This window comes from Thermobia domestica, chromosome 1 (genome assembly GCF_964235325.1).
Source record: "Thermobia domestica chromosome 1, izTheDome1.hap1.1, whole genome shotgun sequence".
In the NCBI taxonomy this organism is placed as follows: Eukaryota; Metazoa; Arthropoda; class Insecta; order Zygentoma; family Lepismatidae; genus Thermobia; species Thermobia domestica.
This window is the reverse complement of record NC_137454.1, coordinates 266955046-266970139: the sequence shown is the minus strand read 5'-3', so window position 1 is coordinate 266970139 and position 15094 is coordinate 266955046. Positions and strand designations below refer to the sequence as shown.

Genomic DNA, 15094 nt, shown 5'->3' with positions numbered 1-15094 from the left:
TTTATTTAAATAGTACAAAATGGTTTAAAATACTCAGCTAGTTAAAATAGTATTTCTCGTTATTACAAAATTGAATAGACCACTCAAATATATTCCTTCGTTTATTTAAATAGTACAAGACTACATAAAATTCTCAGAAGTTAAAATCGACCTTCTTCGCCTTTTTTAGTTTAGCACAATAAATTTTGAGCTAGTTAAAATGGCATTTGTAGTTGGTAGAAAATTGAATAGGTCAATCAAATTTATCCTTCAGTTTGTTTAAATACTACGTGATGATATAAAATTCTTAACTATTTAAAATGGCATATCTTTCCTTTCTTTCTCGTTAGTACAAATATAAATACTCCATCCACATTCATGTTTTCGTTTGTATCAATAACCCAAAAGGTACAGAAATTCTCAGCTAGTTAAAATGGTGTTTCTGTGATTTTTTTCTCGTTAATACAAAAGTAAATAAGTCACTCAAATTTATTCCTTCTTCACTTTTTCCTGCTTGGTACAAAAAAATTGAATAGGTCACAGAAATTTCTTGCTGACTCCGTTTACGAGTTATTCGGGTTCAAATATTTGACGTTTGACCTCGATGGCCAGTACTTTTGGTACATGTAGTAGTTGATGACCTGCTACTAATTGTGAAAACATTACCTCAATATGTTGCTCCGTTTAAGTTATTCGCGTTTAAATATTTGACCTTTAACCTCGATTATCAGTACTTCTGTAGCATATAGTATTTGATGACCTGTTGCTAAATCTGGAAACATTACCTAAATATGTTCTTTTTCTTGGTAAGCTGATTTTTACTTTGATATGATCTCTTCTTCGTCTAGTTTTCCTTTTGCTTTTTCCTCTATCAGTATTGTGATTCACAATGGCCAAGTATGTTGTTTCTTCTTTCTTTATTAATTGCCATGATTCGTTGTCATTCATCAGTTTTCTTTAGAACGTCTTCATCCCTTAATAACGCTAATTGCTATGGAGTCTGTTCTACACAATTAAGTTAACATTGAATTATGACGCAACTCTCTTTTAATTGAATATTTTTCGTCTGTAACCAATGGCAGTTCTGGTTGGTTAAATCTTACATTCAAATATGTAGTTAGTGATAGGGAAACTTTGGACTTTAAAGTCGCCCCTCTATAAAAATTGTTCCGTGAGCACCTTAGGACTTTAAATGGCACAAAAGGGTATGAAATTCTGAGCTTGTTAAAATGAACCTTCTTTGTTTTTCTTTTGATTGGTACAAAAATAGACCACTCAAATTTATTCATTCCATTATTTGAAAAACACAAAATGGTATAAAATGCTGATTTAGTTAAAATGATCCTTCTTCGCCTTTTCTGGTCAGTACAAATTTATTCCTTTTTGTGTACTTGGTTAATTCTTTCCTTTTTCTGCTTGGCACAAAACTAAATACTCCATCCAAATTTATTTCTTCGTTTATTTGAGTATTACAATATTTATATAAAATTCTGAGTTAGTTAAAATGGTCCTTCTTGCTACAAAATTGAATAACCACTCAAGTTTATCCCTTCGTTTGTTTAAATAGTACAACATGGTCTAGAAATTCTGAGCTAGTTAAATATGGCATTTCTTCGCTTTTTCTGGTTAGTACAAATTGATTGATTCCTTTGTTTCCTTTCTAGCTTTTTTCTGTTTGGTACAAAACGAAATAGGTCACAGAAATTTAACCCTTCGTTTGATTAAATATTACAACAAGGTATAAGATTCTAAGCCAGTTAAAAATTATCTTTCTTCGGTTTTTGTTTTCACGTTGGTACAAAAGGAAATAGGACACCGGTATTTATTTATTCATTTCTTTAAATGGTATAAAAAGGTATAAAATGCTGAGCTAGTTAAAATGGTCTTTCTTTCTTTTCTTCTGATGGGTACATAAATAAAATAGACTACTCAAATTTATTCCCTTGATTATTTGAATAGCACAAAATAGTATAAAATGCTGGTTTATTTAAAATGATCTTTCTTCGCCTTTTCTGGTCAGTACAAATTTATTCCTTTGTTTATTTGAATAATACAAAAGCTATAATGACCCTTCACTTTTTCCAGTTGGTACAGAAATTTCTTGCTGACTCAGTTTACGAGTTATTCGGGTTCAAATATTTGACGTTTGACCTCGATGGTCAGTACTTTTGCTACATGTAGTAGTTGATGACCTGCTACTAATTGTGAAAACATTACCTCAATATGTTGCTCCGTTTAGGTTATTCGCGTTTAAATATTTGACCTTTAACCTCGATGGTCAGTACTTCTGTAGCATGTAGTATTTGATGACCTGTTGCTAAATGTGGAAACATTACCTCAATATGTTGCTCCGTTTACGAGTAATTTGAGTTTAAGTATATGACCTTTGACCTCGGTGGTCAGTGCTTTTGGGACATGTAGCGGTTGATGATCTATTACTAAATGTGGAAACAGCACCTCAATACGTTGCTCCTTTACGAGTTATTTGGGTTTAAATATTTGGCCATTGACCTCAATTGTCAGTACTTTTTAAACATGTAGTAGTTGATGACCTGTTGGTAAATTTGGAAACAGCACCTCAGTATGTGGCTCCGTTTAAAACTTATTCGCGTTTAAATATTTGACCTTTGACCTCGGTGGTCAGTGATTTGGTACATGTAGTGGTTGATGATCTATTACTAAATGTGGAAACACCACCTCAATATGTGGCTCCGTTTAAAACTTATTCGCGTTTAAATATTTGACCTTTGACCTCGGTGATCAGTGATTTGGTACATGTAGTGGCTGATGATCTATTACTAAATGTGAAAACACCAGCTCAATATACTGCTCCGTTCACGACTTATTCGGGTTTAAATATTTGACATTTGACCTCGATGGTCAGTACTTTTGAGAGATGCAGTAGTTGATGGTCTGTTACTAAATGTGGAAACTGCACCTCAATATGTGGCTCCGTTCGAGTTATTCGCATTTAAACTTTTGACGTCAATGGTCAGTACTTTTGTTACATGAAATAGTTGGTGACCTATTACTAAATGCGGAAACAGCACCTCAATATGTGGCTCCGCTTACGAGTTATTCGGTTATGAGTATTTGACCTCGTTGGTCAGTACTTTTCGGTCAAATGGTAGTTGATGACCTATTGCTAAATGTGGAAACAGCACCTCAATATTTGGCTCCGTTTTCGAGTTATTCGGATTTAAATCTTTGACCTCGTTGGTCAGTACTTTTTAATCAGATGGGAGTTGATGACCTATTGCTAAATGTGGAAACAGCACCTCAATATTTGGCTCCGTTTTCGAGTTTGACCTTTGACCTCGATGATCAGTATTTTTGGAACTTATAGTAGTTGATGACCAATTACTAAATGTGGAAACACCATCTCAATATGTGGCCCCGTTTTCGAGTTATTAGGTTTTAAGTATTTTGGCCTTTGACCTCCATGGTCAGTATTTTTGGAACCTGCAGTAGTTGATGACCAATTACTAAATGTGGAAACACCACCTCAATATGTGGCTCCGTTTCCAAGTTATTAGGTTTTAAGTATTTGGTCTAGGAATTAATTCGTGCGGTTGGTACGCACACATTGAAGCTGTAGTACAAACACAAAATACATAAATACCTTAAGAAAAATATTGTCTATCGCTAGCCACCACTTTCGCCCATCTGTCAGGTAATGTACGGATTCCGTGGCGAAAGAAGTCCTCATCCTTGGAAGCGATCCAGTCAGAGACCCATGTTTCGATATCTTCTGAAGAAGTAAACCGCTGTCCAATCAAATCGTTGTTCATGCAATCGAACAAGTAGTAGTCCGAAGGAGCAACGTCTGGTGAATACGGCGGGTGGGGTAAAACTTCCCATCCGACATTTTCTAAATAGGTTTTGACCGGTTTTGCGACATGTGGGCGAGCGTTATCATGTTGAACAATAAGTTTATCATGTCTGTTCTCCCATTCTGGTCGTGTTCTGGCCAGAGCTTGCTTCAAACGCATTAATTGTCGTCGATAACGTTCTCCATTCATAGTTTCACCCGGTTGCAGCAGCTCATAGTACACCACACCTTTCATATCCCACCATATGCACAGCATAACCTTTGCACAGTGAATATCTCGTTTTGGTTGTGATGGACCTGGTTCACCTGGTTTCACCCAGGCCTTTTTTCGTTTAGGGTTCTCGTAATGGATCCACTTCTCATCACCCGTAATAATTCGATGCAGAAACCCCTTTCTGCTCTGTCGTTGAAGCAGCAATTCGCAAATGGTTTTTCGTCTTTCAACGTCTCTGTCTTTCAATTCATGTGGAACCCAATGTGACATCTTTTGAATCATTCCCATGGCTTTCAAGCGTTTGGAGACTGTTGTTTGATCAACGCCTAATGCTGCTGCAAGTTGTTCCTGCGTTTGACACGAATCCTGCTCGAGCAATGCTGTCAATTCTTCGTCTTGAAATTTTTTGGCTGTCCAGCTCGCTCTTGGTCTGCCAAGCCGAAATCACCACTTCTAAACCGTGCAAACCACTTCTGACACGTTCGCTCAGCTAGAGCATGGTCACCATACACTTCCACCAAAATACGATGACTTTCAGTCGCACTTTTCTGCATGTTAAAGTAATGCAGCAGGACACCCCGCAAAAACACTTTATCAGGCACAAATTGCGCCATGTTCACTTAACTACAAACTGGTGTTGTTGACGCTTTAGTCCACTGCCCTATACTACGAACGATACGCGATGACAGGGGTTTGCAACACATGTGTGGATACACGGAACTGTGGGACGCTCCGTTCGTTGCGCCATCTCTTGTCCACCCGCACGAAATTATTCCTAGACCAAATATATTGACCTCTGACCTCGATGGTCAGTATTTTTTGGAACTTGTAGTAGGTGATGACCAATTACTAAATCTGGAAACACTACCTCAATATGTGGCTCCGTTTCCGAGTTTGACCTTTGACCTCGATGGTCATTATTTTTTGAACTTGTAGTAGTTGATGACCAATTACTAAATGTGGAAACAGAACCTCAATATTTGGCTTCGTTTCCGAGTTATTAGGTTTTAAGTATTTTGACCTTTGACCTCGATGGTCAGTATTTTTTGGAACTTGTAGTAGTTGATGGCCAATTACTAAATGTGGAAACACCATCTCAATATGTGGCCCCGTTTTCGAGTTATTAGGTTTTAAGTATTTTGACCTTTGACCTCCATGGTCAGTATTTTTGGAACCTGTAGTAGTTGATGACCAATTACTAAATGTGGAATCACCGCCTTAATATGTGGCTCCGTTTCCTAAAATTGGGGTTGGAAAATAAGCCATACTCTTTTACTAGTTCTGCTATGTTTAAATAGGGGTGGAACGAATACAGCCCTACTATGTTAAATAGTTGTGTGTTCGTAGTCTTATGTACTCTCTGTGACATTTGAACGAGTACACCCCCTTTGCTATGTTAGACTACCCCCGTAAAATAGTGGGGTTGGAAAATATGCTATGTTTCGTAGTCTCTGTGTGATTTCTGTTATGTTAAAATAGGGGTTGAAAAATGAGCCATACTCTTTTATTAGTTCTGCTATGTTTAAATAGGGGTGAAACGAATCTCCTCTATGCTCGTAGTCTCAGTGTAATTTCTGCTATGTTAAAATAGGGATTCTGCCATGTTCGTAGTCTTATGTAATTTCTGCTAAGGGTTGGAAACTATGCTCATAAAAGGTAACGAGTCTTTGCTATGTTACATAGGTGTTGGATACAGTGTTGCCAGAGCTACTGATTTTGCAGGAAATCTCCTGCTTTTTTCACGTTCTACTGATCTACTGCGAACGAAAATGTAAAGTTAAAAATCTCCTGCTTTTTACTTATTTCGTGAAGTTAAAGAATTATATTATTATTAATATTGAATTTTCATTTTTTCCTTTCATGGAAAAATGAAGTTTCTCTATATGCATACACAAAGATATGTAGAGCATATAGTTATAGAGCTTTGCTGTATATAATATGAATACAAGGATACAATTGTACGTCATCTTCTGTATGCATGATGGTTGGTTATCTTTATGACTTACTGTAAAATTTACGAGTACATGTTATTTAGAGTAGGACTTGGGTTGGAAGAATAGCTTAGGTCACTTCTCCACGATCGTTAGCGAAAAATTATCTTACGTCATGATCACGTGTAACTGTACCATATAGCTATACTATCGCTAGGTGCATGATAACCGACATTTTCGCACTCTACTTTGCTCTTTCACTACATTTTACTTCACACACATGTGTATCAAATATTATTGATATAAAGGGGTCATGAGGGTCTTTCTATCTCTAAGTGATTACCTTTCATCGGCAAACATGAAACTTCAAATTTGTTTTGTATGTATTGTTTTACTTTGAAATGAAAGTAATAATGAATTCTGGACTGCTTGTTTTGACCACTGTCCCCTTAATAATGGCTTTTTTTTTTCTTTTTGCTCTCCTGGATTTGGACTCAATGACACCCCTTTATGTGTCTACTTCTTTCTCCTGTTTTTTTATCTTCGAGTCTTCTGCTTTTCCATCTAATCGGTCTGGCAACACTGGTTGGATAATGTGCTCATTGTCTGCTATGTTAGGGGTTGAAAAATATGGTCATAAAAGAGAACGAATACACGCCCTAAAAAGTGCTCATAAAAGGGAACAAGTACACCCCTAAAATGGAGGTCGTAAAAGACCATGGGTGGACGGTACGTGGGTCATAGCGTATCGTGAGACACTGGAAAATTGAGTCCTTGATCTCAGGAGACCCTGGAAGAAAAGGCGATTTTTCAGCTACCGGGGGTCAGGTGCCGCCACTCTACTCATGCAGAAAGTAAGTTTGAGTAATATATTTAAAAACGTTTTCTTATGTATATTGCGTGTTTACATATTGTTTTTTCCTTTCTGCTATTTTTTCCGCTCTAAATACTGCTCTGGCGTTTTTACATTGAGTCAATTCAGTTAATTTTCCAGGAACTTTTGTAACTTTGGGGCACTGATGAAGAATAGACAGTTCGTCATAAAAAATAATAATAATAATAATAATAATGATAGTTTTAAAATTAAAATGAGACATTGCATATGAAAGAGGATTGGGTAGGATATTAAATTCTGGAGGAATTTTTCAGTGTAGGAAACTAGTCATTTATATTCAGAATTGCGAAATCATTTCACGTGCTCTAACCTATGTATTTTATGCAACATCAAGTGTTTTTCGCACTATCCTTTTTTATGTACAACATCCCTGTCACTGACACCCTGTTTCTTGCGGACGCATGCTTGCGCTAACTCGTGCATCCTCTGCTGTGCTCTTACCCTTACTCGGTTAAATAGCATCCTCGCTTTTAATGGCCACCTAACGTAAGTTGCGTTTTTTGCAGTCTTTTTTTTACGGTTTATGTCCGACGCGTATTTATGCCGTATTAAGGGAGGGAAGTCCTCGTGAAGTGAATGAGAACCATGAGTGCAACTTCTACCCCAAGGAACAATTTCCAAGATACTACGTACAAACTTCGTAAAGAAGCACGCAATCATTCCAGACGCATCAGATTATCATTCTATACCCAGTTATCTGGGCATGCGCCAAAGTAATAACATACTAGATCGTCTTAAGGAACCATTTAAAGCAAGAAAAATGTTCTTTTAATTTGACGGAATATTCTTAATCTATACCAATTTTAGAACACAACATGCGCTACTTAGCCCTAATATTTTTAATTTTACAGTTTTACAAAACAGTATACTGCTACTATGCATCAAAAGAATTTCAACTGTTTTCCATGTCCACCTCATACTCAATTTTAGCGTCATCGCAAAGCGATCTTCATTTGTTTCTTTGATGCAATGTTGGATAGACATACAATAAGTTCTATTTTAGACAAGTTGTATCAAATGCTGTAAGCAACCCAAAAATTGAACATACAACTTAGGATCGTGCAAGTACAAATTCCACTTTGATGAAATTGGGACCTATGAACTACCAACCATTTTTTATTTTGCTCGCAACAGCCAATCAGCATGCAAGGCTTCAAAAGGGTTATTCTTCATACGTCATATTCGTTTATGAACTTATCATTTTGCCTACTCTAAACATATATATATATATATATATATATATATATATATATATATATATATATATATATATATATATATAATGTATGTGTGTGTGTGTTTAAAACTTTCCGACATTTTTTAAAATTTTTCACAAGTTTGATCGCGTGCCTCCCAAGTTTCCCGCTTAAGTTTTGATTTTCCTACTATTTTAATCACGTGACTGCCAACAGCGGATCACAACAATTTGCCTCTACGGGGCCCGTACTACTATGTTACCCTTCAATCATAGAAAACTGCCTTTAAAAAACAATACACTCGTACGTAGTGTTTTACTGCTAATTTCTTCAATTGAATACTCCTTCAGTCACTTGACTGCTTGAATGATATGTTAAAGGAGCAGTTCGAGTTCAAAACAAGTTTGGTGCAATAGAAAGAGAAACAAAAAATAAGACCGGATATAATACAAAAAATAAGAGACCCGTATTTTTTTATATCTTGATAGGCCGTCTCGTTCAGCTTCTACAGGCATTTGTTTTTGATGAATCGTAAATGGTGACGTCATGGGTGGGATACTCGAGAAACTCAATGTGAGTCAGCAACCAGTCCCTTGTACGCAGCTGATAAACCTTTAATAGTGCATTGGATTTAATAGATTGTGTTTTGGAGTTGTTAGCAGTCTTGCTCTGTGTTGAATTCTTCAGGGAAGTTTTTGGTAGTTGTTTTTCCTATAGCATTAGTATAAAAAAGAGTAGAGAGAGAGCAGTAATTACGTTTGTTGTGCGAAACAGTGTTTCTTCCAGACATGTTTTTAGGGTGGCACTGTCTCCCATAGTTCTGAGAGATTCCCCCGGAGGAGATCAAAATAATACGTCTATAATGTAATAAATATAATAGTACTGTGTAAAAATAATGTGCCTCTCCGAATACTAAGTGTCTTTTCCCCCTCCCCCGGATTTTTTTCTGAAAGAAACACTAGTGTGAAGTAGAAAACACGTGTTAGTATAGCGCGTGCTGTGTCTGTGAAGTGAAGTAGAAAAGCCTAACACCTGATGTGTTTTCGGTTGTAATTCTTGTGCAAGTGAAGCTGAGGACGTAAAGTATCTTTTCTTACGTTTCTAAGTCGTGAGAAATCACCAGATCGATATAAATTATGGCCCAAGAAAATCAATGGGAAAAAAATGTACCAAATAAAATCACTCGTGTTCCAAACATCTTGAAGAGCCTGCCTTCGAGAAGTCAATCCGAGCCATTGAACAAGCACCGATCTATGTCCATTTACCAACGTACAAATATCGTACAAGACGCAATTGATGGTTGTAGTCAAGACGAGGCATCAGAGGGTAATAGAGACGAAGTCACTCATGATTCTGAAGATACTGCTTTAGAAATAAGCTATACAATGTGAATTACGGAGTGAAATATACCGGCTTGTAGAAGGAATCAGTGACGATGACTGTTCCTCAAGACATTGATCCATCGTTTACTTTCTCTGTATCATGTGACAATATCGGTGAAGTGGTTTTCGTATTCTGGCAAACTTTGCAGATGTTATTTCATTTTTGCCTCATATGTTACGCTCCTGTACATACCTTGAAGCACAAAATTATAGGGTCAGCGTTAAAAATTGCAACAAAACGTGAAAATGAACATACTTATGTTTGGGAATCAGAAGAATGATTAAAGAAAAAGTACTTAGGTGTTGCAGCAATCTCGTCCGCCACCTATTTACATATTGGTTTCGATTTTTTTTTTTTTTTTTTTTTTTTGAAATGCTGAACTCATGCTTTATAGAATACGTTTTATATTATAAAAACGTTTGTACAGCCCATCATCAGATATCATTTTCTACATGCAGATGATATTTGTAAGTAAGTCTTTGCAATCAGTTCTGGAAAAGGAAACCTCACTTAGAACGTGTCACCGCACCTCTCACAAACGAAATGCTTAGCACTATGTAGTATGTAAGCCTGCTCTCGCTCCTTACCCACCTATGACGTCATCACAAAATCTTTCTTCCTCTGTTACTCGCTAACGACTGAACGTATCGCGATCAAACAAACACCATTCTTTTTAGAATTTTCAACTCTACAAATGGAAATAAATTGTAAAAAATGCATTTCTAAGTCGAACTGTTCCTTTAATGGGAATCACTGGCGGATCCAAGGGGAGGCGGAGGCGGCGACCGCCCCCTCCAAAGGTCTTTCTTTTTACTAGCAGCATTTATCGTTGGGACATTCAAATATGGTTTTTTCCTGGCCGATCCAATCTGTGTGACAAGCCTAGCACAGCTTGAATTGTAAATACTTCTTTCCCTGTTACCTTGAGGCGGTACAACATGCCCCAAAGGAGCGAGAATTTATTTATTTATTTTATTTATATTAGATTGATTTATTTACAAACATAATTCCAGATACAGCTGAACGCCAATTTACACTGGAATATCTAACAAACCTAAGAGATGAAAACATAAGACAATAATAATAATAATAGTAATAATAGTAATAAATAGCAACATCAAGTAATAACAAGAAAGGTTGGCAATACCTGACTAGAATTTATCCATTAAAATGACGTCGTAGTACAGAGTTATATGATTAGTAGTTTCAGAATTAAATAAATCAACGGGTGTATGTGATATTTCATTGTATAACTTAGGAAGCCTATACAATAGAGAGTGTTGAACTATTGACAGTCTAGGTCGTACTAAATGATGATGATGTGTGTTATGAGTTGGTCTGAATGGAATTCGGAAATACAATTCTGAGAGTAACGATCGTTGTACGAACAGCTGTAGGAAGGAGGATAAGACGGCCCACTGTTTGAACTAAAAATGTATATTTTAAAATTGTGTCCTAGAAAAAAGGATACGAAATGGAATTCAGGTCCCGAAGCTTCATTTACTTTTATCTTAAATAAAGAGCAATATAGAATCTTCAGCGTTCCTTACCGAAAAGCTCTCTGAATCTAAGTTAAAAATTTTCGGTTGGTTTATTAGTTTATATATATTCAAGTCGTTTGTCAAAAGCGATGCTTTACAAAATTAGAATTTACAGAAATAGAATTTAAAGTTGGATTTGAACCACTGTAGTGCGTTCGATGCTCACTCACCGAGAGTCAAACCACAGAACCTCATGTATCGGAGATCAAAGGTACGTTCGCTAGCTACTAGAACAACAAAGAGGGCCGTGACTTTTGGGTTCAAGACGAAAACATTAGGAAGGGACCAGGGATTCATTGTGACTTTTAATGGCATTTCATCTTTTCTCGGGGAATAACGCAAGCTATTATTGTACGAAATTCATATATAAAACACGAAGTTCTGAGTAAATAACTGATCTTCGCACAGGCCAAACCGCTCAAGCTAGAAACTTGAAATTCGGACAGTAGATAAGATTTCTGATGTAGGGTATCACTAAGGAAGGATTTTTTGGAAACGCAAAGAAAGGAAAGGGGAATGGGAAGAAAATTATTTTAATAAGGTGGCATCTCTCCGAATCCCTTAAGGTTAGGGACTTGAGATTGGTACTTGGATTTCTCATTTAAAATAATTTGACACGCTTCCAATGTTTTTTGTTACTTTGATACTTTACTACTATATACGCACCGAAACATAAACGTAGATTACGATCGTGTCATCGGCAGATTTTCTAGGAACAAGAAAGGACGTAGATTTGAGTCTGTGCTGTAACTTTCACAGAAATGGACTGCAAGGTGACTAAGGCCGTTGTGTGGTTTCCGCCCATCGTAGTTTTTGCCCGTAATTATTTTCAACTCGTAGATATTCCCCGAAAGTTGTGAGTCTGACTGTAAAGTTGAACTCCTTGTATGTATCTGAATGGCAAACAAAATCAAGAAATATGAACGAACTCGAAAAAGTTTTTGAAATAGATCTTTTTTAAATCTTGAACTGAAACACAAGGGCACAACTACAATAGTAAGAAAAGTGTATATATTATATTTTTTGTAAACAATTATATATTCTACATATGATATTTGATTTATTTAACGTCCCACGATTGTTTCTGGATGGCTAAAGAGACTTGAACCTACTGATTATAGTGCAATTCGAACTAATTTTTTCGTTCAGTTGTACCCCACCGGGAATCAAACCCGGGACCACGCGCACCAGAGGCAAGCGTGTTAGTTATTAGGCAAACGGAGTCCATATTACGTGTATATCTGAGATGAAAGAAATACAACAAGATATACGTTCTTTATTCTCTATTGGTAATTTCGCTTAAAGGTGAGAATTTTTCAAAATTAAATTTTATTTTTTATTTTTTTTTTCAATTATCCAACATTGTCAAATAATATCGCCAGTCGGTATGTTAAACGAAATATAGCTTGTATATCTATGCGGTAATGAACGGAAACATCACTTTCGTTTTACATTTCTGATCTTTCGTTGATTTTATTGTAGGCTTTGCTAATCTTTCAGTGGGTTTTATTTTGTTTTTATTTTTTTTTTCTATTTATGAATTATAATGGATTATTACGTGATTCTATATAATTTTAATTCATATTTTAATTCATGTAAAATTTATACACATTTCCTGCTAGATCTGAGAAAATTTCTGTCGAGTTTGTGTAAGAGAAAGTTTAGTATTGACATTTTTGTTATTACATTATTTGCAGTATTTTATTGAATGAATTGTGCATTTACCTTCGTAAAGTTTTATATGGATAAGGAGTACTGCAATGTATTAAATTTATAAGGATTTATATTTGCAATTCATTTCTTTATATGTTACTGCTGTAGTTTAATTTCAAATCGTCAATCTGGGTTCCTGTTAGAAGGAGAGTACAAGGTTTAAATTCAGTAATGATTAGTATTATGTATTAGAAAGTGTATCCATTTCATTCTTCTGTACTTGATCTGTGCCCTTGAGTGAGCAGGGCAGTTCTTTTAAGGGAAATATCATAGAATTCTTATTTCGGGGAAAGCCACGAAATTCATGTTCGGGCAATCACTACAACGGAGAATAATAATGGAGCCATTAAAAACATCCTTGGAATTAAGTGTGAATATATATATATATATATATATATATATATATATATATATATATTTTCAGTTTTCAATTTGCTGAATTATATCCTTACATAAAGAGAAATTTAAGCAATATGTAAAGATCGCTCCCCTATATTTTGACGCACTTGGAACACTGTGTGCCATATAGGCTACTATTAAATATCACTTTACAATTAATTTTTAAGCTACGAAGAAATGCACGTAGAAATATCATAATGTGTTTTGTTAAATGTTGACAGTTTGTATTATTCTTTATGTGTGTATACTTTTGTTATCTATTTTTACGTAGAACAAGCCTTTTATCTCAACTGTTGTCTCGCAATTGTTATTCAAAATATAAATGATTAGAGGATATTGTACACTCTTTCGTTAAAATGAATGCCATTGTCAATACAGTATTTTCTTTTGTGTAAGTACTGTGCAAGACAGCGCATCTGATATACCGCGGTGACACCGCCATGCCTCCGAAACAGAAGTGCGTATTTCATTTAAATTTGCAGAAAGAATATACTTTCATTATTATTATTATTATTCCTAGTAGTAGTAGTAGTAGTAGTAGTAGTAGTAATAATAATAATAATAACATAAATTCGGGTCCCAAAATGGAATCTGGGAACCAGGTTTACACCCCGTTTCCAGCTCGAGATTCATATGCATCCATTCTTGCAAATTAAAAGTCTGGTAACCTCAAGGCTACAATCATCTTCCAGGAAGTGAACCGCCCCCTCCAAACGATCCTTCTGGATCCGCTAGTGATGGGAATGTCAGTTTCGAGGTTATTTGTCCTAGTTTCGATCCTTCAATCACGTACCACAGACTACGCTTTTGGCGGGAACAGAACCTAATTAGACGAATATCAAAAACAGCCACACTGAATCCTTCAATTACTGCAAAATTCTTCCAAATCACTGACGCAATAAATTTTAACTCAATTGTGCTATTTTACGCCGACTCAGTAGGTATACATAGATACATTCAGCAAGTTTTTCTGCTTTAGTTATAAACAGAAAAAGTGGAAAACTAAACATATTAAGAAATGGATAAGAACTGATCCAAAATCTAATATTCACAACTGTTAATTCTAAACTTAAGAACACAGTATTTAAGTAGAAAATCGTAATATGTACTATAGTAGATATGATACGAACTGATTGCTCTAACTAAAATACAGCATATTATCAAATAATTCACAGAAATTAGAAAGACAAACTGTGCAATGGCTGAAATGAAGATAATATCTAAGCAGTAAAATATATATTGTAAAGAAACTGACTCAAAATATTTAAATGAACTTATTAAAAAAGAAGAAACAAACAAACAAACAAAAACTCACCATCTATTTCATCAAAATCGCAGCCCAGAGGATGGTAGCAAACTTCTGAATCTTCTGCAGGTCACAACAACAGATAGCAAGAAAAGGAAAACAAAATATTCAGCATGCATGTGCACATAAGCAAAAACATGCATGTATGAAGCAAAATAAAGAAATAAAATAAATCTCTTTCTCGTTTATGTTCTCTAATCGTTCTCTTAGCTTACTATATGTTTGTCTATTCTTGTCAGACGCAACAAATTTATTAATGTATGAAAATTTAATTATTCTGTTACAACGTAAACAATAGGAATAGATTCAGAATCGCGCATTTTAAGAGAAATGGTCCAATAGTTCTACATACTTAGAAAGTATTGATTAAAGACTTTCAACGGTAAATATTTTTGAACATTGAGCACTTTCATTATTGTTATTATTTCTATTGAATTGAATATATTAGAATTGCATGTTGAGCGTAATATCGCTACCAAATTTAGTTTATTGGGTTGGTGCAACTGAGATATACTGCATCGCGTAGAGTAGATCACTCTATACCAGATTGCTTGATCCAAAATATAATGCTCCATATTATAACACTGCCATGGTTGATATAACAAGTGTCCAAACTAGGCGTTATTTATCCAGTGATCAAGAAGCTCGTTTGTCAGTCGAAAGACATTTCACTACAGGAAAATCCACTGTGAAGAGGAACACACA

The 15094-nt window shown here is 35.5% G+C and overlaps 1 protein-coding gene across 24 annotated transcripts in view; it reads right to left on the bottom strand.

Annotated features, from left to right (window-relative positions):
* CaMKII (Calcium/calmodulin-dependent protein kinase II) overlaps positions 1-15094 on the bottom strand; it is a 1422941-nt gene that overhangs the window by 676425 nt on the left and 731422 nt on the right. For 15 of the 24 annotated variants that reach the window (XM_081726364.1, XM_081726368.1, XM_081726433.1 and 12 more), the window contains one exon: positions 14399-14452. The exons of the other annotated variants lie outside the window; for them this stretch is intronic. In XM_081726364.1, coding sequence (XP_081582490.1) covers positions 14399-14452 — 54 coding nt within the window. The remainder of the gene's footprint in view (positions 1-14398; positions 14453-15094) is intronic. 24 annotated transcript variants of the gene reach the window in all.